This window comes from Pomacea canaliculata, linkage group LG2 (genome assembly GCF_003073045.1).
Source record: "Pomacea canaliculata isolate SZHN2017 linkage group LG2, ASM307304v1, whole genome shotgun sequence".
NCBI classification, from domain to species: Eukaryota; Metazoa; Mollusca; class Gastropoda; order Architaenioglossa; family Ampullariidae; genus Pomacea; species Pomacea canaliculata.
Genome location: NC_037591.1, coordinates 44,471,841 through 44,499,594, shown reverse-complemented (window position 1 = coordinate 44,499,594; position 27,754 = coordinate 44,471,841). Strand labels below are relative to the sequence as shown.

Sequence of the window (27,754 nt, the reverse complement as noted above, 5' to 3'; positions counted from 1 at the left end):
TGATTTTAAAGAAAAGGTGGGGAATAGTTATGATGTAACTCTTGCCGTCCACGCGCGCACACAGACACACACACAGGATGCCATTGGACGAGAACACTGGACACACGGGTACTGGACACACGGGTATTGGACACACGGGTATTGGACACACGGGTACTGTTGCTGTGCCTAGCAGTGCTGCCTGTCACCCAGTCCCATTCTGGTAGGAACACAGGTAGTTGACCCGGGACTACATCTTGTCCAGACAAACCAGACTTATTTGACAGATGACCTCCTGATCTTGATACATTCACCTACAACAGTCTGGAGACAGGACAACCTAGTCTCAGCAACTCACTTCACTTACTTGTTTGTATCTATGTGGTATGTAAGGCATTAGGCATCCATATTGGTCTGTCAGCAGCAACCGTAGCCGTGCTGTTTGAGGTCAGTTGATGGTCCTTTATTTCTCTCTCTAAGAATCACATGCAACAACATGATCAACAGTAAAAGTGAGAACTCACATGCAACATATAATCAGTAATAGTAATCATCTGGGTTGTCTCCTACGGATTTACTGATTACTGAAGACTGCTGAGTCCGTGCTGGCTTGCTTTCTGGTTCTTAAACTAGATATCAACAAGGAAGACTGCTCCTGTCCCTAGGAAAGACTGAAAAACAAGACAGGAAAGAAAAGATGAGACTCTTAATGAAGGACTGGTAGAACAAGTGAGGATGACAGAGGTGACAGAAAGCTCGGAGTTTCCGCAGGAGGTACAGGTGTTGTAGGTGTTGTAGGTGTTGTTGGCTGTTACAAAGAACCGTGTCAGTGTCGATGTCACATTTAAACTCGTCATCGATGACAGAACCTAAATATTCGTGACTTGACTATCTCTCGAGGAAATCACCACGGAGAGTACTGCTTCCTACACCAAGCTTGCTCCTCCTGAAGCCAAAGATAATTTCCTTTCTCTTTGAGTCATTCAAGACAAGGAAGATCTGTGACAGATGACTGGGCACCAGTCCACAGGGACCAGAGACTGTTTCAGTGTGGAAACATTGTGAGAGAGGTCATGTTTGTCAAAGAGGGCATAAGAAGAATTAATGTTGGGAAGATCGCCAATGTAAATATGTGGACAGACAGACAGACAGACAGACAGACAGACAGACAGACAGACAGACAGACAGACAGACAGACAGATTTAAAGCTCTATTGAGGGCAGTCAACGTGTATATGTATGAACACATTATATTGCTAGGATATGAGGACCTGTAGAGCTTGTCCTTGTTGATGGCTAAAGCTGGACTGGGTTCCCTTCCTGATAAAGAGGCGTGGACTGAATCCACACTACCTTGGCTTACTCGGTATGCGGCACATGAGGAGTTATGGAGGGCTGCTTCACCAGCACACCTGTATTTTTTCATTATATTCGTAATCTCCACGTGTTGTGAGCTTTGTGGACACTCAGGTGTAAGAGCAAAGCAAGTAGGGGTCATTTGAGTACAGAGCACAGCCACACTTCAGACCTTCCATTTTATTCTAGTAAGACTTTAATTTAATTTCTGTTAGTTTGTTGAGTTATACAGAACTATTGCCAGGTTTGCTCTTGTATAAACCATACAAATATACATTTATTGTAAGCAGTCTGTATCGTGTGTTCTTGTGTACACAGTATAAACCTGTTGTACAGTTTGAGTGTTAGCTGGGTTGTACATTGTTGTTGTTTGTTGTCTTCTGACTGCTCCTGTCTGTTCTGCTTCACACAATCTTCAGTCTAATGTCTTTTTGTGTTTCGTGCTCTTTAAATGTATTTCTCCTCTCCTTTGCCGGAAGACACTGGTGTGAGGAGAGAGAGAGAGACAGTCTTGTTGAGCTGAAGACCTTTGAATACTGCTACTGGACAGACAGACCTTGTCCTCCAGGTTTCCTGGGAATCTTTACAAACTTCTGTAAACTTGCTGCCCGATCTGCTCTGGTGCCATTCACAGAGGGTTCATGTACATTCACAGAGGGCTTATGTTTGTGAGCCTCGTCACTGATGAGTCTGCTTTCTGAGTCTTATTTCTTGTGTCTCTTTTCTGTGCTGTAGCTCCATGTTGATGCCTAGTCCCTGTTAGGTTTTTCAGCTGAAAAATAATATTTATTACGTGTAATAATCTTTATTACAAAGGGTTTCACTACACAGTGTGTATGTATAATGTGCTGTGTGTATTGCACGCCTCCCTTTTTGTTCTTGATGATGTCCGCACCTCAATCTCCTTTCAAACTGTACAGCAATGGCCTGGCAGGTGGGGGTCTTGCACCTCCCATGTCCTGAGAGTGTCAGAGCTTATCAGCCGCCTGTATAACCTGCTACCTGTAACTGCATTAGTTGCATGACCAGGAAGAGGTGCTGGTGATTTATTGTATTTTTATGATCAGAGGGTCACGCGCCGACTAGGAGGGGATGTGGGGGGCGGGGTCGTGATACGTGTACTTGGTCGTCAACATCTCGCCAAAAATGCGAGACTGAGTTGTGACCTCTTATATATGTCACTGACTTCCTACTGAGCTACTGAAGTCATCAACCCCTGCCACACTGTGATACTACCATTGTCTCTCTCCTCAAGTCATCACCATGGGGCTCAACATGGCGCCTTTTCTACTCTGTGGCGAACAGACATGCAGTGAGTCCTGCTTACACGGCCACGCAGACAAACAGCATTGCAGTAGTCATGCTTGCAAAGGCAAAATATTTTTAATAAATGCAAAAAAAACCCGAAGAAAGAAAGTAACAACTCCAGAAAATAAACAATCGTCTATCGTACCATCGTAACCAGAGGTCTGAGCTTATGTATTGTAGCAATGTAAGTTAGAGGCAGGTACTTATTTATTGTACCAATGTCAGTTACAGCCAGGTGCTTATTTATTGTACCAATGTCAGTTAGAGGCAGGTGCTTATTTATTGTACCAATGTCAGTTACAGGCAGGTACTTATTTATTGTACCAATGTCAGTTACAGGCAGGTGCTTATGTATTGTAGCAATGTAGGTTAGAGGCAGGTACTTATTTATTGTACCAATGTAAGTTACAGCCAGGTACTTATTTATTGTACCAATGTCAGTTACAGCCAGGTGCTTATTTATTGTACCAATGTCAGTTACAGCCAGGTACTTATTTATTGTACCAATGTCAGTTACAGCCAGGTGCTTATTTATTGTACCAATGTCAGTTAGAGGCAGGTGCTTATTTATTGTACCGATGTCAGTTACAGGCAGGTGCTATTTATTGTACCTATATGTCAGTTACAGCCAGGTGCTATTTATTGTACAATGTCAGTTAGAGGCAGGTACTTATTTATTGTACCAATGTCAGTTACAGCCAGGTGCTTATTTATTGTACCAATGTCAGTTAGAGGCAGGTACTTATTTATTGTACCAATGTCAGTTACAGCCAGGTGCTTATTTATTGTACCAATGTCAGTTAGAGGCAGGTACTTATTTATTGTACCATGTCAGTTACAGCCAGGTACTTATTTATTGTACCAATGTCAGTTAGAGGCAGGTACTTATTTATTGTACCAATGTCAGTTACAGCCAGGTGCTTATTTATTGTACCAATGTCAGTTAGAGGCAGGTACTTATTTATTGTACCAATGTCAGTTACAGCCAGGTGCTTATTTATTGTACCATGTCAGTTAGAGGCAGGACTTATTTATTGTACCAATGTCAGTTACAGCAGGTACTTATTATTGTACAATGTCAGTTACAGCAGGTACTTATTTATTGTACCAATGTCAGTTACAGCCAGGTGCTTATTTATTGTACCAATGTCAGTTAGAGGCAGGTACTTATTTATTGTACCAATGTCAGTTAGAGGCAGGTGTTTATTTATTGTACCAATGTCAGTTAGAGCCAGGTACTTATTTATTGTACCAATGTCAGTTACAGCCAGGTGCTTATTTATTGTACCAATGTCAGTTAGAGGCAGGTGCTTATTTATTGTACCAATGTCAGTTACAGGCAGGTGCTTATTTATTGTACCAATGTCAGTTAGAGGCAGGTGCTTATTTATTGTACCAATGTCAGTTAGAGGCAGGTGCTTATTTATTGTACCAATTTCAGTTACAGGCAGGTGCTTATTTATTGTACCAATGTCAGTTACAGGCAGGTACTTATTTATTGTACCAATGTCAGTTACAGCCAGGTGCTTATTTATTGTACCAATGTAAGTTACAGGCAGGTGCTTATTTATTGTACCAATGTCAGTTAGAGGCAGGTGCTTATTTATTGTACCAATGTAAGTTACAGGCAGGTGCTTATTTATTGTACCAATGTCAGTTAGAGGCAGGTACTTATTTATTGTACCAATGTCAGTTAGAGGCAGGTGCTTATTTATTGTACCAATGTCAGTTAGAGCCAGGTGCTTATTTATTGTACCAATGTCAGTTACAGGCAGGTGCTTATTTATTGTACCAATGTCAGAGCCAGGTGCCTGTTTGCACCTAGACATCTGAGCCTGATCTTGCTGAAGGTCTATGGCTGACTGCTGCGATTGTGGATTGTTATCTGCCTGTCTACTTTATCATTTTTCTCGTGCGGCAAATAATAAGGGAGGCCAGTCCCCCTCAATTAACAGGAAAAACGGGGGAATCACCAGCTCTGACCTTATCTGTGCCCCCAGTCTCTGTAAGTGACTCAGGGTAGGGGGCGTTTAGATGACCACCTTGTCACTAGACACACATTCTGCATGAGGGTGTAGACACGCATTGTTACAGGATGTAGACAGGCATTGTTACAGGATGTAGACACCCATTCTGTATGAGAGTGTAGACAGGCATTGTTACAAGATATAGACACGTATTGTTACATGTTGTAGACACACATTGTTACATGATGTAGACGCCCATTCTGCTATAAGAGTGTCAACAAGCATTTGGCAGTGAGAGTGTAAAGGTCAAGTCTACTACTGCAGTGTAGGTGAGGATACTGCGGTCAACGTGTACATTCTGCCATCAGAGGAAGGAGGAGCTGGCCTGGTCTAGGATGCCTTTTGCTCCAGGTGTTCAGGAGGAATGTCTACAATGTCTTTCACTGTCAGACTTGTAGGTGTGGTCGACAAGGCCTCGACTAACAAATACAACTCGCCCACAAGTAAAGGCCGCAATAGCTACTGATAGCTTTATTCCAACACATTCTCTACTCCCACCTCATCTACACTTGAGGACATCAATGAGCAAACACCCACACCTTACCTTTAGTTTTCTTCACACAAGCAGTCTGCTTCATATTCCTGTTTTGGGAAAGAAACTTTTAATCATGGATGTTTGGCCACACGAACATTATTGCCATAGCTATGACTAGTGGAAATCATGGCTGCCCCCCTTGCCCCCCTTGCCACCAGGTGCCAGTCAAGAGACAAAAGACTAAACGACTAACTGTATCGCGCAGCTTCTCCTCATCAAAGGGGCAGGGAATGTAGGGAATGTAGGGAATGTTTGAGCGGCTCTTTTTCGTGAGCTTCTCAGATAATTGGTATCAAGCAGAAGGATTTAGCTTCTTTTTGCGATTGTCAAACAGAGAAAGTTCCCGCATTTTGTCAATACCTGAGCATGTGCTAACAGGAGAATATGTGTCATAACTTCAGGTAAGCGCTGTGCCTTCCCCAGTCTATGCAAGTTCAAAGCAAGACTCCGACAACGTCGACCTGTATGAACACCTGTAAGTCTCTCTGCGGCCTAAAACATTGAAGGAAAAGGGACTATCTCCCTTTCCATCGAGACCTATTTGCAACTTGCTTTGAAAGGTGTGTCTGCGACATGATATTTTAGTTGTAGGCTCCTAGCCTCACCATCTGACCCAAAGACGTCTGCACTGACACCATTAGTCTGCAATTCCCGCTGTGGGTTACGAACCGGGAGTTTGCCTGTCAAGGTAACCACCATCTGGAGCCGGAGCCACGAAGTCGCTACTCGGAACAAAATGGAGAAGTCAAGAAGAAACTGTGTGTCTAGTCACGATGGACTGTATAGACCTACTTCCATGTTACTGGACCCTAGAGTACCCTTGCCACTACCCTCTATACCTACGGTCTCATGGATAAGGCAACATCCGCGGTCTGGACACATTTTCTAACTACGGAGACAAGACACATGCCGTGGATTTAGCCAGGACAACGACTTACCCTCACTCCACGAGTGCGGTCCCTGGTTCCTTACCCAAGTCAGGTCCATGTAACCCATGTCCATTAATATAAGCCCACATGTGTATCTTATTTATAAAGACAGGCAATCAGCTTCAAAAGGTGAGGACTGGTTCCGGTGAACCACTTTAAGTTCACTGGCCATACAGCTGCATGTTAAGCGATATTTGTGTTTAGATGATGGGTGCACGTAGAACTGCCTTCAGTTTCACTCCATGATGTGCTCACCCTTGCCTCCCAACACTTAGCTCCAGTCTATTCTCGATGCCCTCACGACTGGAGGTCCGGACCAATCAAGTATTTTAAATCTTAAAGGGCAACATTTTTTCTTTGTGATCGGGTTAATTTTGAAATAATAATTTCCAAAATATGATTAAATAATTATGCTTAATTTTCAAGATATAAGCCTTTAAACATCGGCATTCTCACCTGCCTGTAGGAAAGCAGAAGAAGATTACTCTGCTAGTCTGGAGAGTTGTGTGCACACAAGTTGTGTTTGTAGGAGTGAGTCGGACTCACTTCACTAAAGCTTTGCATGTCTTCGTGTTGTCTTCAAGAGGAGATGCTTTGCCCAGAAAATGAAACGGTCTTTTACCAACAGTCGCAATGAGCTCTAACAGCTCGTGCTTGATGTTTGTTCAGTTGTTTACCAACAGTCGCAATGAGCTCTAACAGCTCGTGCTTGATGTTTGTTCAGTTGTTTACCAACAGTCGTAATGAGCTCTAACAGGTCGTGCTTGATGTTTGTTCAGTTGTTTACCAACAGTCGTAATGAGCTCTAACAGGTCGTGCTTGATGTTTGTTCAGTTGTTTACCAACAGTCGCAATGAGCGCTAACAACTCGTGCTTGATGTTTGTTCAGTTGTTTACCAACAGTCGCAATGAGCTCTAACAACTCGTGCTTGTGTATCGCTGGCATTGCTGTAGGAGGACGATCTCTGAGTTTTACTGAAAGTCCACGACTTGCCGGGACTGTGTCAGTGACTGGATACCAGTGGATGTTGAAATGTTTTGAGCCAGTTCGTGAGACCGGTGTGAGACCACTGGCGTTTGTTGCCATTATCTTCATCAGGTGACGATGAGTGCAAACTGCATCTGAGTGTCGAAGAGAACATTCAGCGATAGTTCACTGTCTGTTTTCCTTTACCAATCATTCCATCTTTCCTCTTCGAATTCCGCTCGTGCACACGACGCTATTTTTAGTAATACTATTCTTTCATCACTTCTTGTTTTCTCGACTAATCCAGGTGTGATTAGTCCTAACATACCACCGGAGTATGTTTTCGTAATACTCTGTTTCCAGCAATTTTCGCTGAGCGCTCGTGTTGACCTTTAAACTGACAAATGTTGGGATGGATGCAAGAGATGCAGGCGTGAAGAAGCTGTTTATAACTGCTTTGACTACACAACCGTTGCACGTCGACTGTAACTTCTTTAGAGACTTTTGTGTTACCTACCAGATACTCTGAGCTCTCGCCTACCCAGCTCACGCACATCACCAGGGTTACATTTCATTTTATCCTTTTGCATGTGCTTTATCTTCTGCTGACTTAAGTCCACTTTGCTTAACATTCCTCCTGTTGCGTGTTGCGCTCGTGTCGGCTGTCTTCTTAGTTTTCCCCGCCAAACGGCAGGTGAGAAGTTTCCTTACTTGGTCTTATCAATTCAACGCAAAACCTGAACCAGTTTACTCGGGTAGGCGGCGGAAAGAGAGCTTACAGGGTACTTTTAGAAGAAAAATTAAGATAAAATCCTTTGGCACAGGTGCGTGACTTACTCGATTTCTTGTTCACAGCGGAAGAAGAAAGAGTGATGGGCAGTTGGTACCACCGCCTGATACCACAATAAAAATCTGTTGTCATGGGTTTAAACGGGCCTCATCATATCTCTCTCTGTACGTGACGACTGCATGTATTTACCGACAGATGGGGGTGTAAATGTGGGCCCCGACATACTGTCCCTGTAGGTGACAAGCTGTGTGTGCATACACGTGATGCCTCACCTAGAGATGTGGGGAAAGTTTGTAACCTTTGCCCCAAAGTATGGGTTTGACCTCTTCCACTTTTGATGTGGGCTCATTGCTACATGTGCAGTATCTGTACAACGTCTGTGTTTACTACCAAATGAACTGTCGTGGAGGCATTGTTAGAAAACTACATTCAATCTCAGTTTCAAATGGCTAACTTTGTTTCTTACGAATTTTCTGAGAGCAGACGATGATGAATTGTGACTAATGTGGACGTAGAAATCCAGGCGACAGGCGACAGGCGCCACAACTTTCAGCCACGCATTATGCTTCATCGACATCAACATTACATTTTGGTCAGACATTTTTATTATACATAAAAAGACAAGATTGAGGACACATCCAGGGGAAAATACATACAGCCAGCACATAAGCAACGAAGTTGATCTTCTTTCACCTGCTTAACCTCTCTTTTCTTCCAAGCATGCACAGACCAGGGAGCCATAGAGAAGAGAGAAAAAGAGGAGGAGAATAAGTAAAGGAACACAGAGAGGAGAAAGACCAAAAGATGGATGATGTTATGGAGGTATACAGATAAAGAGGCAAAAAATGCTTATGTCATGTTTGGACTTTGTTCTGCCTCAGAGAAATGAAAATTCTATAAATCTCCACCAAAGTCAGCTTGGTGTAAATTAGGTCTCATGCCAGCACATGTTTACCTGCATCTCAAAACTGTAGTCTCCATTTTTACTCTATTCTGCTCTCCCTCCCCACATTTTTACCAGCTTGATTCAACAGCTGATGCACATTTCTGTATGCATTAATTATGTTTATATAAATATATCTTAATATTTTATGAGTGATGCAGATGAATTCTATTCTGTTGTCTCAATATTTATTATGAGCCTTTTCCGTTTGATGACCAGCAGCATACCAAGAGGCAAACCAGAGTATGCAGTATGCAACAGAAGTCATCAGTAATCAAGAGGGCAGCTACAAAAGTTGAGAGAAAGTATTTTAAAACAGGAAGCTTACAATTGTAAAAAAGTCTTCATCATATCAACATCAGTCAGTAAGACTATTCAAGAAACATACATCAGTTCAAAGTCAGCATCACATAAACTGAGGTCTGCATCATGTCATTGTTTTCTAAACATATTGCATTATTTTGCAGTCAATTTGAGACATCAAGCCCGGACTGCATAAAAACTCCACACAGATGTCCATGCATTTAGGACATTTCACTGCTATCTATTCTCCATCAGACAGCAAAGTTGTTTTAAAGCTTTGCCACACATAAGTTTTGCGTACACTCTTGGTTTTATCTGGCGACAAAACACATTTTTAAAGGTTGAGCTGCAAACATTAAAAAAGATAAATTTAGTTTTCACTATCATTCAAAGATTTAAAGGACCTCAAAAACTTCATCTTTACACAAAGGCATGTAATTATCATCGCCCTTTTTCTTGCTGAACTACTGCCCATCACTGCTTCTAGCTCTTTCTGCCTTTTACCTCAAATTAGTTGCCCCTGGCTCAGCTTTGTTTTATAGCTTCATTATAGTTGTCCTGACAAGTATGGACAACTCTCATAGCTTCTTCGATGTCCTCCTGCCATTAGAAAAGCAGGTTATCTTTATAGCCATCTCAGTAAATCATAGCTCATAAAGTACTCTTCTCCATTTAAGAGCGGGAAGTTGTGACTACACCAGCGGCAGATTTTAAAAGACGAGCCAGATTTTTTCACATAACACTTGTACAGCAATATATAATATCGAAAGCAATCTTTCCTCAGAACAGTATAACAACTCTTCTCAGATATGAAGTCCTACATTAATGCTCTTGTGTCGCTCTTTTAATGCTGAGACATATGCTCTACATATGGCTTCTTGAAACCGTAAGTAAAACTGCAAGTTTATGATATCTCATGATGAGAATGCTACTGCCGACAAGAGGACCATGCTGAGATATCTGGAGCTTCAACATAGATCAGGTGCTGAGTGGTATAATGACCAAGTTATTCATTGGACTCTAACGATGTCAAATAACAACTTCCCAGAAATGATCTTAAAAAAATAGGGCAACCATCATGATCCCCAAAATATGTACTCTTCGCACTTTCACAATAAAATAACTTACCTGAAATGTACCATATCTCTCATACCAATGTAGATATGCTCTAGCCCTCACCATGAGCTCTGCCCTTTGACAGATGGCATCAAAATATTGGGTCACACAGCTGCTGTTGAGTGCCATGGTTATGGAGGATGTATCCTTCGGGCCTGTGGTGTTCACAAAGGCTGGAGAAGTGTACAAACAGAAATAATTCAATTTTTAACTTTTTTAATCTTTTTCTTCTGCCTTGTGCCAGATGATTATTTTGAATTTTCAAAGAGCAAACCATCATATAGAATAAACAAACCTACAAACCCGTCCAAACATCTATGGGGAATGGATTCCAGTCCACAAAGTTCAAGGCTGATCTGATCCTTTTATCCAATCCAAGTTTGAGTGACTTATGGAAGCTGCCAGTCGTGTCTCCTCTGGCAGTAAGAACACTAGCCAGGGAACTAAACTTTGTTCCTGTCAAGGAGGTATGTACTTTTCTCTCAGTAAGTGCTTTAGATTGTCAAAATATAATTGAAAATGTTCCCTGAATAACTCTTTCACTGCTGAAAATAGTATTTTGAAATAGTTATGTGACGTAGAAAAAAGCAACTATAAAAGAGCATCAAAATTTTGGTAGACAAGTTTGTAAGTCAGATGAAACCATTGTTGGCATAAGAGCGTTGAAATATAGTTACTATTTATAGAGCTGTATACCACAGGGTCAAGTCAGTAAAGAGGTGATAGCAAGCTCAATATTACAGATGATATGGAAGGCACTGGTGTAACGATATTACAATTGGTGCAACAATATTACAATTAGACAGTCATTTGACTGCTTGGTCAGCCAATTAGGATGTTTACATAAACAGTCAACATGCAAGCTTGTTACCTTGTTGACATTAGCAGTTCCAGTACTAGTAAAGGATACTAGTTACCTAGTTGACACTAGCATAGTCAGCACTTGTAAAGGATACTGGCTTCCCCATGTGACTGTAGCGAGGAGTAGCATGGAGAACCTTTGTGACAAGCCCTTCCCAAGAAAGCTTGCTGAAACATGACAGCTAACAAGCTTGAGTCTCTGGTTCTTACCCTCTATTGCACTGTCATCTGATAAGAAAGAGCTAAACAGTGTCAGAAACCAATCTATTATTTTTCTGGTTTTCTAAGGCTGACAGGACTGAGGCATTTCATTCTGTTTATGCAATAAGCCAGCTAAGTAATAGGACTTTGAGGCTTTTTTTAGGGGGTTCTTTCATCTCTAAGATGCTACTATTTCAAACTGATGCTTTGATTTTAATCTGGCTTATGATGAATATTTTGACACAAAAATCTGAGGTTTAAAAGACTTGACAATAGAACTTTGAGTTTGTGAATTAAAACAAACATTAATATGTTAAGCGTACATCTAATTCTTTTCTGTATTATATATGGATGAGTGCCCACTCTGTGTGTGAGAGACAGAGAAAACTGTCATGCATCAGGGTTAGGATGGCAAAAGATGGAAGAGAAGATGCCTAATAGATCTGAGTGGTGCTCGTCACATACAGTGAGAATCAGGTATTGTGGGTCCTTATCTCAACTGTGTAGCATATCTGTTTCATACCTCACCTTTGGTTTTTGGGGGGTTTTTTTCCAGGTACTCTGGTTTCCTACTCTGTTTGTGATACATGGAGATTGAGTATTTATGTTTCCTCAGGTGCCTTCTAATGATGCCTACTGATAAGTGTGTGCTCTTGTGACTTCATCTAAGTGCCTACAGTCCACCTTTGTTGGTGGGATAAGGCATTCTATAAAAAATATTATTAATTTTTTCTTTAAATATTTCTTTGTACATCATTTAGCCCAGTATTCAAGCTCATTATGTACAGAGATAGCTAATGTAAACTTGGCGCTGATGAGACCATATTAAACAATCCTTAGTTTTCTTTCTTCATTCCCTATCCAAAGTAGAGTTATAAGAGAAGAAAATGACATTTTTTACTCACCTCTTAGCTAGATGAGTGGCTTGCAAAAATTTAGTGGCTGGCATAGGGCAGGCAATCTTCAAAAGTTCCCATGGCTCTTGACCTAGATTTATGTTCCTGAATGTGAAAAGACAATAAAAACAAAACCTTGGCCTAACCTTTGCTACAAAGACTATAATCATCAGCAAGTCCCCAAAACTCTTTAAAGTATGCCTTTACACCTGACATCAGCTGTTGGTGAAACAATGATTAGGCTGAATATGCTACAGTGTAGCTTTTTTGTAGCACACACTGTTTGCACTTGCTTCAATAAATAAATGTGCACACATGCACCAAGTGCTATACCTGCTGGTTGTGAGGGAGTCAGTAGGAAGCACAAGACCTGCAATGGTGTGGGCAATGACTTTGTTGACAGCTTCAAATGAAACTTGACAGTCTGGTGATTTCTTGTGCAGTTTGTCCAGTATGTCATCATTCTGAATGAGTATGATGCCATCAACAGTTCTGGGGACATAAGAAATTTTGTGCCAAAAATTCATCATGCCGGATCCTTAGCAACAAAAATTATCAGGTTTCTTTTGTAACAGCATACTAGCTAGTCACAACAGAAAAGCTTACTTTAACCTCACTGGTGTCGGTTGGTTCCTCATTTTGAGGTGGACTGATCTTGGAAAAAGACGTCACATGGTGAAATAATGAAAAACAATCAGTTACCTAACTAGGCTGATGCCAGCGGGTCTGATGACTAGTGCATACAACAATCAGAAGCAGATGCAGTAAGTTTGTCAGTGGCAGAGATCAATGTGCCCTCTCACAATATTTAAACAATTTGAGGCTTAGCAAGGATATTTATTTTCAGGGTTGTCACTGACATTAAAATTATATTTTTAAATCAGTCACACTGTTTGAGGGCATTTCTGACAGAACTTAAATTTTGTGACTGCTCTGTAGAAATGATAATGTGATACTCCAGTTGCTCTTTGCAGAGTCGCCAGTTCCTGCACTTCACCTTCACTGAAGTCTCTTGTTTCTCAACTATTTTATCCATTGGTGGTTGGGTAGAGTTAAACATTTAAGCACTTCAAGTAATGATTGCACTTCAAGTAAAAATCTGAAATGCTAGTCAGACACTGTAAAAATAGAATCGATCAAATATCAAACTACACTATTGAAAATATTACAACTACACCAAACACACATGAAGCCATCTTTGCAGTGATTTGAGCTGTGTACAGTTACACTCTGCAGTATTCAGATCTCTAATAAAGATCTGATGGGCTTCTAATTAGGCTAAGTAGCGTATTGATGAGAACCAGAGTGAACTGTGGCTCCATGTAAAAATGAACTTTAAGAGCATTATATAGATGACATTACACTACACTATATTGCGATTGTGCTCAATTTACAGTGTAAGCTAGCAAACAGTAGGACATTACAAAATGGTAAATGCTTCTAAATCATGAAAATCACTTCTATAATGTTGCAAAGTCACAAAACACTTCTCTGTAATGATGTTAAATCATGAAACTCACCTCTAATGTTGGAAAGTCTCAATTCTTATCTCTGAAATATTAGAAAGTTGCAACACACCTCTGTAATGCTGCTAAGCAGAGAACAGAATTGTAGTGCTGCAATGGGCTTTCTCCACTAGCACATGGTCCAATGGCCACAGACATTAAGTAGTTCACAGGGTACTTGTCTCTCAAAGCCTCACACAGGTGAGAACCAAATCCTGAAAATCAGACCAGTCTAAATATGAAAGCAGTATCTCAGCAAAGAGGTCACACTTCTATTTGCTATAAGCTGTGAAAACAAGCTGCTCAAGTAGGATGTGGAAGAAACTACAAAGACCCTGACTGTTCTGTACCTGGGAGTCTGGGAATGCAAGGAATGGGCCACGGAATGGACATACTCACTAATAATACCCCTCCCCAAAAAAGGATACAGCAGACAGTGCCAAAACTACAGAACTGTAAGCCCTATCAGCACCCAAGCAAAGTCATGCTAAAGGTTGTATAGAACCACCCCAGAAGAGCTGCTAGCAGAAGAACAGGCCAGCTTCAGACCATGTAGAAGCACAGTTGAGCAGATCTTTAACTGTTACATTCTTAAGCATCTTCAGCATCATCGGGACCTCTACCACAACTTCCTTAACTTTACAAAAGGCATTTGACAGAGTCTGGCACGAGGGGATATGGCATTTAATGCAAACATTCACCATCGAAGAAGGCCTCATTCAAAAAGCTGTACAATAGCTCAACAAGTACAGTCTGTGGATGATACGCGGACTCTGCTTGCTGAGACGGAAAGGAGAATCCAGGCTTTTGAGAACAAGTGTCTAAGGAGGCTGCTTCAGATCTCATACAAAGGGCATAGAACCAACGACTTTGTACAAAACAAGATGGCCACACTCGTAGGATACCAGAACCTCTACTCTCAACAGTCAAGCGAAGCAAGCTGGTCTTCTATCGTCATGCGACATGGTATGACACCCTGTCAAAGACTATCCTTCAAGGCACCTTCGAGGGTAGTCGAGACCGCGGTTATCAGAGGAAGAACTGACTTACAATAGGCAAAAGTGGGGGGCCCTGTCAGCTGCTGTGTCTATCCATGTGATCCCCCCATGACAGGTGGTGGTCAAGGGAGGACTGACTGACACTGCTGACTGTTCTAAAGAAGGGAAGAGGGTCCAAAGCACTTTTAAAAGAAAATTAATCTCAAGGTCTGAATGATCAATGTATTTACTAACCACAGGCAGGGCTTCTGCATACGCAAAAAATTGCGTACAGTACGCATTAAAAGTTCGGAGGACCCCTTCAATTTTCGTCAATGGGGTCCCCTTCAAATTTGGGCGAATAACAGGGACCCCTTAAAAATCTGAAGGGGGCCTTGGGACCCCAAAGAATTTAGCCTTAGCAGAAGCCCTGCCACAGGTATTGGAAAATTTCTGCACAGGTGGGCACTCAGAGGTTGATTCTTGTTAATTAATTTTTTAATCCCTACTTCATTTAAGTCAGGAAACTTTTTTCCTCTGAGGGCCCTTTGGATTTTTATAAGGTCATACATGGCCCACGCAAAATTATCAACTGAAAATAAGTCTGCTATATTTGGTCTGACATTGCTATGGCAGCGACACTACAGCTTGACGTTAAATTTGACAATTTCAGTATGACTTCAATTTATTACAGTATGTCAAATTTTCAGAGATTTGAAGATATAAGGAACTTCTTATAATGTTGTCCTATCATTTTACCATTAAAATAAAGTGACAATACATCCTATAGTCCTATACAGATGAACAGCTTGAAAAAAGCATAAGGAAAAATCCACTCATGATGGTGCATAGTAATCTCACTGCTTCATGTCAGAAGGTTTCTATCCTTTATTATAAGCATCTTTGTTGAAAAGGTGATAAGAATACATTAATAGTGATGATTATGAAAATATTTAGCAACAATTTTTGTAAAGATGCCATCTAGTATTTCTCTGTTACGGATCTACAATTTTTCAACACTAAATCAAGAGAAGACATAAGTTAAGCAAACTCAAGAAACAACTACACACCTGAGCCTGTTCCTCCGCTGAGACTGTGTGTAAGAAGGAATCCCGAGAACATATCACATCTGAAAAATAGGAAAATCAACAGTATGGACAAATGCACACAAAAAAAAAGATGCAATGGAATATTTTTTCACTCACAATGATAAGCTGTGATGGCTGCTCTTTAAGTCTGTGGAAGTAATTAAAAATGCTGGTGTCTCTAACCTAACTAGCCATTTCCCTTGCCTCTTCCTCGAGATCATAAAAGTTTCACTTTTGGTTCCTTTAAATTTTCCCAATAAAAAATTCTAGCTGCCATAAAAGATTTTTAAAGTGATCTTTTCTAGTTTTACATATTAAAAACCAACCTACTTCCACAGGTGTACCAGAAATCAGGGACACACTTGTGAAATATATACACAGACTGAGGACAGCCCAAAAGGTGATTTTTTTTTTTAACACTGTTAGACAAGATGCTGAATTTTCTAACCTTTCAACCTCTCTTCTGATACTCTCCAGAGTTTCTTCCAATAAACAATCATCTCCTGACACATGGAGGCCATGATAACCTGTAACAGATCTTCAATCTTATCAATAGAGCATAATGTGCCAATGTGTGTGTCTGTGCATGCGAAACCTATGCAAATCCACACTATTCATCCAATCCATACCAAATTTTGCAGGAATATTCCCTCAGGCTACATATATATAGGAAGATCTCAGACTATGTTTGACTAGTATATTCTGCGCCTGACCATGTTTATTTTTTCCATGTTAAGATTTTATTAGGGTCTCCAGATGAAGAAAAATATTATGCTCAGCCAATTGTGGTATACATCTTCGCAAAGGGAAATTTTGACATCCATGTCATTTGAAAGGAGACCTCATGAGACAGCAAAGCAATGACAGAGAGGGAGGGATGATAGAGGACCAAGTAAAAGTCACCTGACACCTAGTACTACTGCAAGTTTTATTTTTTGGAAAATGTACTGTATTTTTTTAAAACTGTATTCATCACACTGTGAATATTTTTTTTTTTAATGTGATCTCTAAAAAGAGCTGCATTAAAGCACAAACAGTTGGTCACAAGAATCTTATTTTCATAAACAGGTGACGTGCAAAATGATGCAAGTCATGATGAAGCACAATCAACTGTTGTGCACTTGTGAAAAACAAGGCACAACACTGAACAAGCAGTCTCTTTCAAAATTTACTTTATTTTACATGATTTCTGCAGAGAATCATGACGTAGGGTAAATAGTCAGCCAGAAGACATCTAAGAGTTCTTTGAAAAAATCATAATAGAGTACAAACTATTGATCATAAGTTGGGTGGGGAAGGTAGTCATAACAGAAATGACATTTATATAGCAAAATACATCCTTGAAGATGTTTGGGTCTTATCTATAAGAGGAGGTCATAATAAGGAAGGGCTTAATAAGGAGGTTCCACTGTACACACATACAATCATAACATACAGCATACCAATCACATGCACACACAACCATAACATATTGCATTCCAGCCAGACCCACACAGCTACAACCATAACATAATGCATACCAACCATACTCACACACAGCATAACAACAACATCCACACAGCTACAATCATAACATACAGCATACCAACCACATGCACACACAAATACATGTAAATGCACACACAAATTACTGACAATCATGCTTTCTAAGACAATTTAACCCTGATCAATAAAAGGTACTGTATAGATTGTGAATACTTTGAAGGCAGACAAAGGGATTCAACTAATACAGTGCAAGCAAGACATATGATAGTTGTTTTGTCATTGTCTTATGACATTAATTTTTTTCAGAATACAGCCTTAAAGTGGACAGCACTCAAGCTAGGTGTACTATTACTTCTTCACATCTGGTTCTAAATATGTTTTGATTGTCACTGATTCATAAAAACTGAGGTTAAAAAAAGTGTTAACCTAAAGACCAGTTGTTTCCACGACCTCTTTTTCCAGTGATGACATTTTTCTCCCTGTTAAAAAAAAAAGCATGATTTTAATATTTTCAGAGAATGCATATATTATAGATTAAAAAGTATAAAAATAAGAACATACATACTATCAGGTGGCATATCTCATGTGCATTAAGAAGATAATTGCAGCAAGTGTTACTGGAACTCCCATATAAAAAAAATATTCTGCTATTCAGTTGAGAGCTAAAGGGAGCTAAATATGTTTCTGTTAAGTATGTGAGCACGATGACTCATACACAAACGCATGCACATAACACACACAGAAACATCAATGTACACAACACACATAAACATCTATGCACACAACACACACAAAAACACACAGAGAATGGAGGAAAATGGAGTACCCATAGAATACCAAAGTCATCACTGAAAACAGGTTTCACATACAGAGTTAAGTGTGTTGGAGACCAGATTCCAAGCCACAACAACCAATTCACACTGTCATGATGACAAGAACTGCAGACACTGCATACCAACCACCCCAACTTAAAAACTTTTCTAAGGAAGCAAATTTATGAGCATTTTTCAAAAGTCACTCCTGTCATTCCGATGCATTAAACAAGTATTTTATCAAACTTTTAAAAGTGGCTCTTTCTTCTAAATTTTACAGCTGTTTTCAACTGACTAAAATAGTTTTTTTAACAGCAATGACCATAACATGGGGCGGAACATGAGGTGTTTACAAAAAAAAAACAGAAAAAAAAACATGAGACTATGATAACTGATATGATGACAAATTATTTAACTGTCTAGTTATTGAAGAGATTATAATGACTATCAATGAAAGCACAGCTTAAGTCTGTGAATAAAAAAAAATTGTTTTGAAGAAGCTTTGAATGTTTATAGAGAAACAATCCTTCATCAAATGTTTCATTTGCAAACTGTATTTTAACAGATAACGTACAAATTTCTACCAGTAGTGGTATCATTGTCTTATAGTGGTCGTTCCTTGGCGATGGTCAAGTTTGCCTGTTTGCCTGCCTTCATCCCTAGACTGGTCACTGGGGGAAACAAATAGACAGAAGATGACTTTCTTTAGAGTGGTGGTAAACAGGTCCTGCATGGAACAACCAGTTCTTCCCTGTCCACTTCAGCATTGACCACCCTCCATGGTGCCCTGAAGGACAATTTGACAAAGTGCCATGCCAGGTCACAAGGTCACAAGCTTGACTGTCGTGAGCAGGGTTCCTAGTGTCCTACAAGGGTAGGACATGTTTCATATAAAGTCACTGGTTTTCTGCTCTCTGTATAAGATTCAGAGCAGCCTCCTCAGGCACTTAGTTTTTAATGGATCTTTTTTCCTCTCTGTATTGGCAACCTGAGTCCATATCTCACATTCAGCAGGATGGGAAGTGTATAAGACTTGTTAAGACTGTACTTAATAGCAAACTTTAAAATGTTACTTTGCCAAATCCTGGATGCTGCTGCTGTTAATAATGCAATCATGATGTGGATATCTTATGCAGCGCCTTCTTTAGAATGGCTTGCTCCCAAGTACTTAACACTGTTCACCTCCAGAGATATACTCTATTCATGTTAAATCTCTGTTTTGCCATTGATATTAACCCTCAATTTGTTCTTCGGTTCTATAGTCTCCATTCTATGTGCATTAACACTATCTATCAGTATGTTGGGTTTTGCAGATAACCGTTGGTAGTATCAGTTCTCAAATTGTTTTGAAAATACTTTTAATTCAAACTTTTACCTGAAAATATTGCAACAGAATACTTAATAAGAAAATTTTATATAAGTTTAGTGTAGAATGACAAATTACCTTATCTTCATCACTGAAGATAAACGCTTGATCACTTTTGATTCACCATCCACGTGGACTGCCCTGTTAAAGCCTTCGACTGTTACGAAGCTCCGACTGAAAATAAACAACAACACACACACACACAAATATACAGTGATACGTGAAAATTCTTTCTGTCTGCTTCTTCACGATAATACGTCGATGTCTATGAATGTGCCATCTCCAAAACACCATCGCGACTCTTAATTTCAAAAGCTTTTACCTTTTGATGACTTCTGCATCCTTTTGAATGCATCCCCACAAGTGCTGACTTACTTGATTACCACATTGACCGACGTGAACAAAAAGAGTAGACATTTGCGCGCTTTCATCCCACCTTTAGCGTCTGTGGCGACCGCTGTCCAGAGTACAGTCCCTTGTAAACCCCATAAATCATCAACCAAATATTTCGTATTAAATAAATATAAAGAAAATCCAAAGGCTTAAACATGAAAACATATAGTTTAAGTCAAAATAAATACTAATGTATTAACACCCTTGGCTTGTCTTTATTATAGCGTAAATCGTTTAACTTGCTTTGTGTGGCTTACCTTATGTAAACAGAGTTAATCGACACTCCTGAAAACGCAATAACAGGCTTTAGACACGAATTGTTACTGAACAGAGAGAAATGGCTGGAGAAGGTGTTACAAAAGTAGTTAAGCGTTGCGATCAAGCTAAGGAGAGTGGAAAGCTGGGTAAAGTTAAGACATCTTTTATTGCTGCACGTTCTCAAAACATGTGGTCTGCATGGCTCTCGGGTGACCCATACACTAAGACTCGCACCATGCGTGTTTGAAGAACGCATTGATACGTGGCTTAGGGCCAGGGGACAATGACGACTTTTGGAATAAAGCGCCGTAATAAACTCTTAATAAATTGTCACATCATTTCGATCCATTCAGTTTAATTTATTGTTGATTAACCAAGTTCTAAATACGAGAATGTCTTACTACTCGAAACAAGCTTTATTATCATTCAGTTACGGTCTGCAGTTTTTTTTCCACACATTGTATCACAGAATGTTTACAGAGTCATTTGAAAGTCACTTTTTGTGCGCAATAAAAGCTGGATGCACTACTTCAACATTTCTTTGAAAGGGGCAGTTTACCAGCAACTAGTATACGTAAAGTATACACGAGATTTTCAGAAGTCAATTTTCGTTTATGATACAATCAGAATGTGCAAACTGTTGATACCTGCAGATCTTTCCGAATGTGAATTGGTTCACATACCCGATGCTGTGTACATGCTGATGCGTGACACAGTCCTGGACATCTGTAACCTATCTGCCAATGTCCTAAGACGTATTCCGGCTAAGCTTGCCACCAAATTCCCCAACCTCACAGGTGAAAATTAAGTATACTTTTTACTCACTTACCAATAGCTTTTCATGAAGGTTTTTTTTTTCAGCGTGACCAATAATTATTACCCAGTGCTTGAAGTGAGGTACTCAATGAGAAGCTGCTGGAGACAACACTTTATGCGCTATACAAATCTCATTATTATTACTACTTCTATACAATACTGCAAAAGTAGGTAAGGTGAGTTAATCTCATCATTGGATACAGCTATTTTGATAACATCAGTGTAAGTATTCCAGTATTGCTGCTGAAGAAGGCATCACCTCTTGTTGGAAAATGATTCTGTAGATCCATTGATGTTTGTTTTTTAAGGTGGGCAAATGTTAATGTGATTTCTATTTCTAATGGTGAACAGATTGCTATAGCTAAATTTGCACCTGTTTTCTGCAGAATTACATCTGAGTAACAACCAGTTGAGCAGCTTGCCGGAGGAGCTTCGTCATGTAGCAGGTTTAACCTTGCTGGACATTTCCCACAATCACTTTGAAGCTCTCCCTCAAGTTATCTATCGTCTAGAAGCTTTGCGCAAGCTTAGGGCCGAGGATAACAACATTAAAGGTATATTATGCTTAATCTTTTAATTTACATTATTTGGTAAGGAAAGAGTTTATGCATTAAAAAAATACATTTGTTTGCTCACAGATGTAGCAAATATTTCTAAGCAGGAATAGCCGATATGCAGCAATACCACAACCTGATCCTCATTACACAATGTACAAAAAATGGTTACAGCATAAAATGTTGGTGAATGCTTGAACTCGTGTCATTAGAAGAGTTACATAAACATCTGATGTTTACAGAAGCAGAGACACTGCTCATGTATTTGTAAAAACGCAGGGAGTGACATATAGCACAGCATGTAATTGAGTCTAGAAATATAAAAGTAGTGATAGACACTTGGTTTCATCAGTAGATAAAATACTGTGTTGCTTTTAATATTTCTTTGTCACTGCTGTATGGCAGAAGTCAATGTCACTCGTCTGAAGGCCATCAGCTCCCTGACAGAAGTCAACTTTCAGGAGAATCCACTCACAGATGAAGTTCACCATCAGCTGCTGGAGATCCGAGTTATCAATATTTTGGTGACGCCCAGAGACCCTGAGCTGGACACTGTTGACTAGCACTTAAATGTCTTGTACAGAGGATTATGTCATGCTTCAAGCTTGTGAGTGGATGTCCAGCATTTTCTCATCTTTGTGTGTTCAAACAATTTATTCAGTTTAGAGCCAGAGGAGTTGAAACTGAAGATGATGGATTGTGGTCAGTATCTCAGATATGATCACATCGTGGTGAGCAAGGTTGTGATGGTTGTGTTGTGATAACAAATTATTTTGTAAGGGTTTCTATTATTTATTCCCAAATCCTTTCCCTCCTGCTAGAAATGCATGGTTGCTTATTTATTTGGATTGGAATTCTACCTGGCTAAAGGAATACTTACCTTCAGTGCTTGTACTTGAAGCACATCTTGCACACAAGTGATGACGTGCACAAAAAATGCTTTGAAGTAATGTTCCAGTTCAGTCAAACATGAACTGCGTAGACTGTGATATTACTTTGTGAGGTTTCTGTATGTCAGATATATAATCTACATTAGAAACAGATTATTTTTGGATAAAGCTATGTTAGAGCTTGACGAAGAAAAACATAAATGAATATGAGATTACTATCACGATCCATGAAAGTCTCAATAGTGTGATACCAAGTCTGGCTCGTGATTTTTTTTTTTTAATTTTTCTTCAACAGCCTTATAGACAACTTGTGAAAAATGTTGTCATGTGGAACAGTGTTCCCTTATCAAGCATAGTTACGGTTTTTGTTTTCAGCTGCTTTGATTTTACAACTAGTTAATGCATTTTCATGTATTTTTCACTTTGCACTGTCTCTTACATTTGTCCAGCTTTATCTGGCGGCCCAGTTGAGTAATGGTTAGCACCTGTCACCACTACAGTCCAGGGTGCAGGTCTCATCCCAGTCACGCTGTTTTTTCTCTGCATTTGGCATCTGTTTACAGGGCTGGCTGCCTTACACACATTTGTCCAGTTTCACCAGGCTGCCTTTCTGTGATATAGCCTTAGTGCTGGCTCGGCGTAAAACACCAATTCCTACTCACCCCACTCCAGTTTCACCCTACAAAGAGATATGTAAACTTGTCTCCACAGCAGGTCACCACGTATGTTTATCTTTGTAGTCAATATCCACCAATATGAATCTTGCAGACTGATATTGCAGAACTACCTTTACCCTTGATATAAATTATCTAGTGATTTTAATAAAATCTCAAAAATTTAATAGCTGTATAAAAAATATTTTTGCTGCATGCTGCATATCTCTTTATTTTTAAATGTTTTATCTCTGGTCCTGTGGCAGTTGTGATCTTAATCTTTTTGTTGACTGACTTTAATGCTTCTAGTGAAACACTAGTTTTTTAATGCTATTATTATTATTATCATTGCCAACATTACAGTATTTATTGATGTTGATTACATCATATAAAGATGGGGTGCTTCAAATAGGCTTTCCCATAAATATGACATTTAGTCTTTTCATTTATTCATCCCTTGGTAAAATTACATAAAACCAATGATTTTGTATAAAACATGGTTACCACATTTGAAGGACACCAGGAACTTCTACTTGCAACAGTCAAGTGATGTAAGCTGGTGTGGTTTGGTCATGTGACCCAGCATGACACTTTGTCAAAGATTGTTCTTCAAGGTATCTGGAGGGCAGTTGATGGCACATTGGCCTGAGGAAGAACTGGGCTACTGACATCAAAGACTGGTCTGGTCCTCCTTTACAGGACCATGATCACTATTGCTCAAAACAGGTGAGATTGATGGGCCTTCTCAGCTGCTGCATCTATCCATGTGCTTCCCTCAAAGACAGGTACCAGCCAGGGGACAAATGACTGAATGACTCACTGACAAGCCAGGTAACATGACTCAACCATACCAAATTGCACCGGTTGACCGCTGCAAGTAGATGTTCCCGGTGTCCTACAAGTGTAATGACTTAACTTCATATGAAGTCGGTGGTTTTATGTTCCCTGTGATCTGGAGCAGCCTCCTGAAGCAGTTACTCTCAAATGCCTGGATTCGCCTTTTGGTATCGGCAAGCACAGTTCAGGTTTCATACCCATAAAGCAGGGTCATGGTAAATATCGTATTCCATGCTAAATCTGATGTTAGGGCAACACCAGCTGCTTTCAACACCAGTTGCTTTTCCTCTTTCATCAAGGCCCTCCTTTGGTCACAGAGATCTAGGATGTCATTCCTGACCCAGCAATGTTTCTTTTTGCTTTGTTGCCCTAGCAATTTTCTTCGAATGTTGACAAGAAGACCTTTTTGATGTTTACAGCATGGATGTCCATGTCTATGTCCCAGTCCACCATGTTCAGTGTGGCAAATTTAACTGCAACTTTTGCCCTGAAGATTTTGACAACTATGTACAACCATTGAAAGTTAGGTGTAAAATACTAATTTAAGTCATTGACATTGTGAAGTGATGCACAATATTTGTTTATGTGCCGCAGAATGGTCAGGTTACTAAATTACATCATACCGTGCAAGAACAAATAATTAAGGGAAGAATCGAGTGAGATTAGCCTAACCCTTTATAACAGATAAACTAAGCATCCTCCTGCATGTTTAACAGTAACAGAAACTTCCTGCTGCATGTCATGCTAGAGATGATTTTCATTTGCAGCTTTTGACGTGGATTTCCACCGCAGTAAAGTTACATGACGATCAATACTCATTAAACTCTACATTGCTGTCTAATATTTTGTGTATTCTATTTGTTTATATAGTAGATTTTTGAACTTCTTCCTTTCTTACACTCATTTTTTGCAAACAGTTGAACTTGGATCTATATAATTGCTTACCTTCTTTCGCAAATATTTAGAAGATGGAAAAAGAAAGTTATAAAGAAATTTTTTTTACATTTGTATTGCCATAAAGATTGTGTGATATTCAGGTCCATATGTCTACTGAAGAAACAAAATGTAGAATGATTTTTTTTTTATAGAACAGTGATGCCCAACCTTTTTCGGCCTGCGGGCCATATACATTTCCGACATGCGTGTCGCGGGCCGCTTCACCGCAAAAATACAAAAAAGAAAAAAAAATAGAGCAGATACCATTTTTTATTAGAAACAAGTTGTACTTAGCATTAATTATGTAGTAATTAGTAGGATATTTGAAGTTGTTTTCCAGAAACCAACTTCTGAATGTCCGGCTGCATCGTAGAGACACCAAGTCGATCACTGAACCGAACTGTTCGTCCGCGAGGCGATGACGTCAGACGGGTTTCGCCCGTTTCATCAGTGAAAACGTTTGTTCACACACATAAGTACTTGTAAACATCGTGATCATCCTTAACGCTTGTTGTCGGAGATTTGGACAAGTTTCTGCAGGCAACACGGCGTAGAAAGCAATTGTCTGCATCGCTCGAAATTTGTCAAGTAGGGATGTCTGGCTTTGCAAGTCAATCAGTTCCAGTTGCAGGTCTGTCGGGGCACTTGACACATCTGCCGCAAATGGATTTTCGAAGAGACGTATTTCATCCTTCAAATCATCAAAATCCACAAATCTTTCATCGAAATTATCCTTCAAGAGCCCCAGAAGTTGTATCATTCTTGCTTTGGGGAAAGACCTGTGTAGCAGGGTTAGGGTTATGTTGGCGTAAGTCAGGTGGTCCGCGGCTGACAGTCGTCATATGTCAGCAAAGTGATGTTTAAATCGCCAGATAGGCTTGTAGAAAACTTCAGTTAAGTAGGTAGTTTTGTGTCAACTTATTATATACTATTCTACTGTCACAAAAGGACATTTAGTTTTGAATTGTAATGAAACAAATGCGGCAATTTAAATTTGAAATTCATAGTACAGACTGAATTTTAGGCCTCGGTGGTCGCAATATTTTTACTTAAGTAAAATGGTCCGCGGTCCGAAATACTTTGAGAACCACTAAGATAACGCACTGTATGCTCGTCACCGTTGTAAGGGTTAGAGGGGAGATCATCTTGTGAAGAATAATAAAGAGAGGAAGATACCTTCTTGTGCCCCTTTGATTTTGTATATTCTCTTATATTTTCTCTCCATCTCTATTGGTTTTGTTTCTTTCCAATCTAAAATTACACTTTATCCCCAGCAACAACGACAACACTGCTGCTGCCTCCTGCTTACATCCTCACCAACCGCCCTTGCGAGGTACACGGACGTTTCACCGCCGGACGTTTCGGCGCGGGGCACTTCATTTCGGCATTTCACGCGAGACCTTTAGCCGAAGTCAAGTGTGTGACGCCCCTTAGCTCACACATTTCTCTCGCCATTGTATCAATGTATCAGTGAACTCTCTCTCACTATCCCTCCTCATGTGAACCGTTAGCTCACACATTTCTCTCGCCATTGTATCAATGTTTTTTCTCAAAGCTGTTGCGCATAATCTGTGACAATCAAAGTGAACTGTCTGTGAAGTCTGTGTGTAAAATTTGTTTGAAATAAAGAATTATTGTGTAATCTAGTAGTTACTTTCATTCTTTGAGAAGTAAGTAAGCTCTCTCTCTCTCTCTGACATAATGCGGCGAAACGTCTCATACAAAGGGCATAGAACCAACGACTTTGTACAAAACAAGATGGCCACACTCGTAGGATACCAGGAACCTCTACTCTCAACAGTCATGGGACATGGTATGACACCCTGTCAAAGACTATCCTTCAAGGCACCTTCGAGGGTAGTCGAGACCGCGGTTATCAGAGGAAGACCTGACTTACAATAGGCAAAAGTGGGGGGCCCTGTCAGCTGCTGTGTCTATCCATGTGATCCCCCCATGACAGGTGGTGGTCAAGGGAGGACTGACTGACACTGCTGACTGTTCTAAAGAAGGGAAGAGGGTCCAAAGCACATTCTTATACCCACGGTAGACAGTTGATGAGGGGCGACATTTGACCTTTGCTTGAGTGTCACACAAGTCGACAGGCAAGTCACTCATTGTCTGCATCGTCAACCGTGACATCTACTCATCGTTTATTTTACAGGCGGACTGAACATTGTGCCAGATGATAATCTTTAGTCTGAACGTCTAGAGAGAATTCTGCGATCAATAAAAGTAAACAAAGATGGAAACTCGATAATCACTCGTTTTTTATCGATCTCGACTTCCTCGGATACAAGTGACGTCACGACACCCGCTCATCACGAGCGTCGTGTGTTTGGATCATGTGTATGTATTTGTGCCTGCGCGTGCGTGTGCGCGTGATACACAGAGTTTGAATTAAATTTTCTAGGCTTTCAGTGTGTTTGTGTGTGTGTTATTTTAGTCATTCAGTGTGTGTCATCACTCAGCGGTGTGGAGAAGACGATGCAATACATGCAGTATGTGACTGAGTTCTTGTCACGCTGCCCAGTGCACTTTGACCTCACGTGGTCGGTCCTGTCGAACATGTCGGTCCTGTTGTCTGTTGACACCTGGCTCGCTGCCTGATCTCAAAGACTTGTTGACAAGTCATGCACCTGTACCAGCAAGTTCATTTTAAAAATGACAAATGAAGTATTTATGTAAGGTTTGGTGTGAACGATCTCATGAATATTAAGTTAACGTCCAAAACAAAGTCGGTTGTCCTGCATGTTCATTATTTTCAACATGGGTCCTACTGTGATAACAATATAAATAGAGTAAATAAGATGTGTACACAAGCAATGTCTGTAAATACCTAATCACATGTCATACTAAGCTGCCGACAGTTTGTGTTTTACACCTGAGATACCTGGCTACACAGCAACACCACAACCATCGTGCAAACTACAGAAGTAAGGATGAGTTTCATGAGATGGCTCTAGGTCAAGGGTGG

At 40.1% G+C, this 27,754-nt stretch overlaps 2 protein-coding genes across 10 annotated transcripts; one reads left to right on the top strand and one right to left on the bottom strand.

Annotated features, from left to right (window-relative positions):
- Positions 1 to 8,485: 8,485 nt before the first annotated feature.
- On the bottom strand, positions 8,486 to 19,918 carry LOC112557313 (tubulin delta chain-like). 4 transcript variants are annotated; one of them, XM_025227087.1, is made up of 13 exons: positions 19,766 to 19,918; positions 19,522 to 19,617; positions 17,692 to 17,744; positions 16,229 to 16,307; positions 15,763 to 15,821; positions 13,789 to 13,930; positions 12,544 to 12,702; positions 12,220 to 12,315; positions 11,209 to 11,281; positions 10,556 to 10,700; positions 10,265 to 10,425; positions 9,641 to 9,736; positions 8,486 to 9,451 (listed from the first exon to the last, which is right to left on the bottom strand). In XM_025227087.1, the coding sequence occupies exons 1-12, from the start codon at positions 19,858 to 19,860 to the stop codon at positions 9,662 to 9,664; spliced, it is 1,233 nt and encodes a 410-aa protein (XP_025082872.1). In that variant the 5' UTR covers positions 19,861 to 19,918; the 3' UTR covers positions 8,486 to 9,451; positions 9,641 to 9,661. The 4 variants fall into 4 exon arrangements, with proteins under 4 accessions (XP_025082872.1, XP_025082873.1, XP_025082871.1 ...); XM_025227088.1 differs by having other exon boundaries at positions 8,486 to 9,119; XM_025227086.1 differs by having other exon boundaries at positions 8,486 to 9,736.
- Positions 19,919 to 20,095: 177 nt separating this feature from the next.
- Positions 20,096 to 26,238, top strand: LOC112557314 (leucine-rich repeat-containing protein 20-like). Of its 6 annotated transcripts, none has more exons than XM_025227095.1 (4): positions 20,096 to 20,240; positions 20,748 to 20,891; positions 21,297 to 21,464; positions 21,870 to 22,624. In XM_025227095.1, exons 1-4 carry the CDS (start codon positions 20,174 to 20,176, stop codon positions 22,025 to 22,027), a joined length of 537 nt encoding a protein of 178 aa, XP_025082880.1. In that variant the 5' UTR covers positions 20,096 to 20,173; the 3' UTR covers positions 22,028 to 22,624. The 6 variants fall into 6 exon arrangements, with proteins under 6 accessions (XP_025082880.1, XP_025082879.1, XP_025082877.1 ...); XM_025227094.1 differs by having other exon boundaries at positions 20,096 to 20,246; XM_025227092.1 differs by adding an exon at positions 26,055 to 26,238 and having other exon boundaries at positions 20,104 to 20,891; positions 21,870 to 22,071.
- The last annotated feature ends 1,516 nt before the right edge of the window (positions 26,239 to 27,754 follow it).

Bases quoted from the DNA above. Each gene is read 5' to 3' on its own strand.
- LOC112557313 (XM_025227086.1), bottom strand. From the start codon at position 19,860: ATGTCTACTCTTTTTGTTCACGTCGGTCAATGTGGTAATCAAGTAAGT. The intron at 10,701-11,208 runs GTATCCTTTACA...ACAGGAACAAAG, and splicing joins ACAGTCACATGGGGAAGCCA to TTTAGTTCCCTGGCTAGTGT. The intron at 9,737-10,264 runs GTAAGTTATTTT...TTCTAATGGCAG, and splicing joins AGAGATATGGTACATTTCAG to GAGGACATCGAAGAAGCTAT.
- LOC112557314 (XM_025227092.1), top strand. From the start codon at position 20,615: ATGCACTACTTCAACATTTCTTTGAAAGGGGCAGTTTACCAGCAACTA. The intron at 20,892-21,296 runs GTGAAAATTAAG...TGTTTTCTGCAG, and splicing joins CAAATTCCCCAACCTCACAG to AATTACATCTGAGTAACAAC. The intron at 21,465-21,869 runs GTATATTATGCT...GCTGTATGGCAG, and splicing joins CGAGGATAACAACATTAAAG to AAGTCAATGTCACTCGTCTG.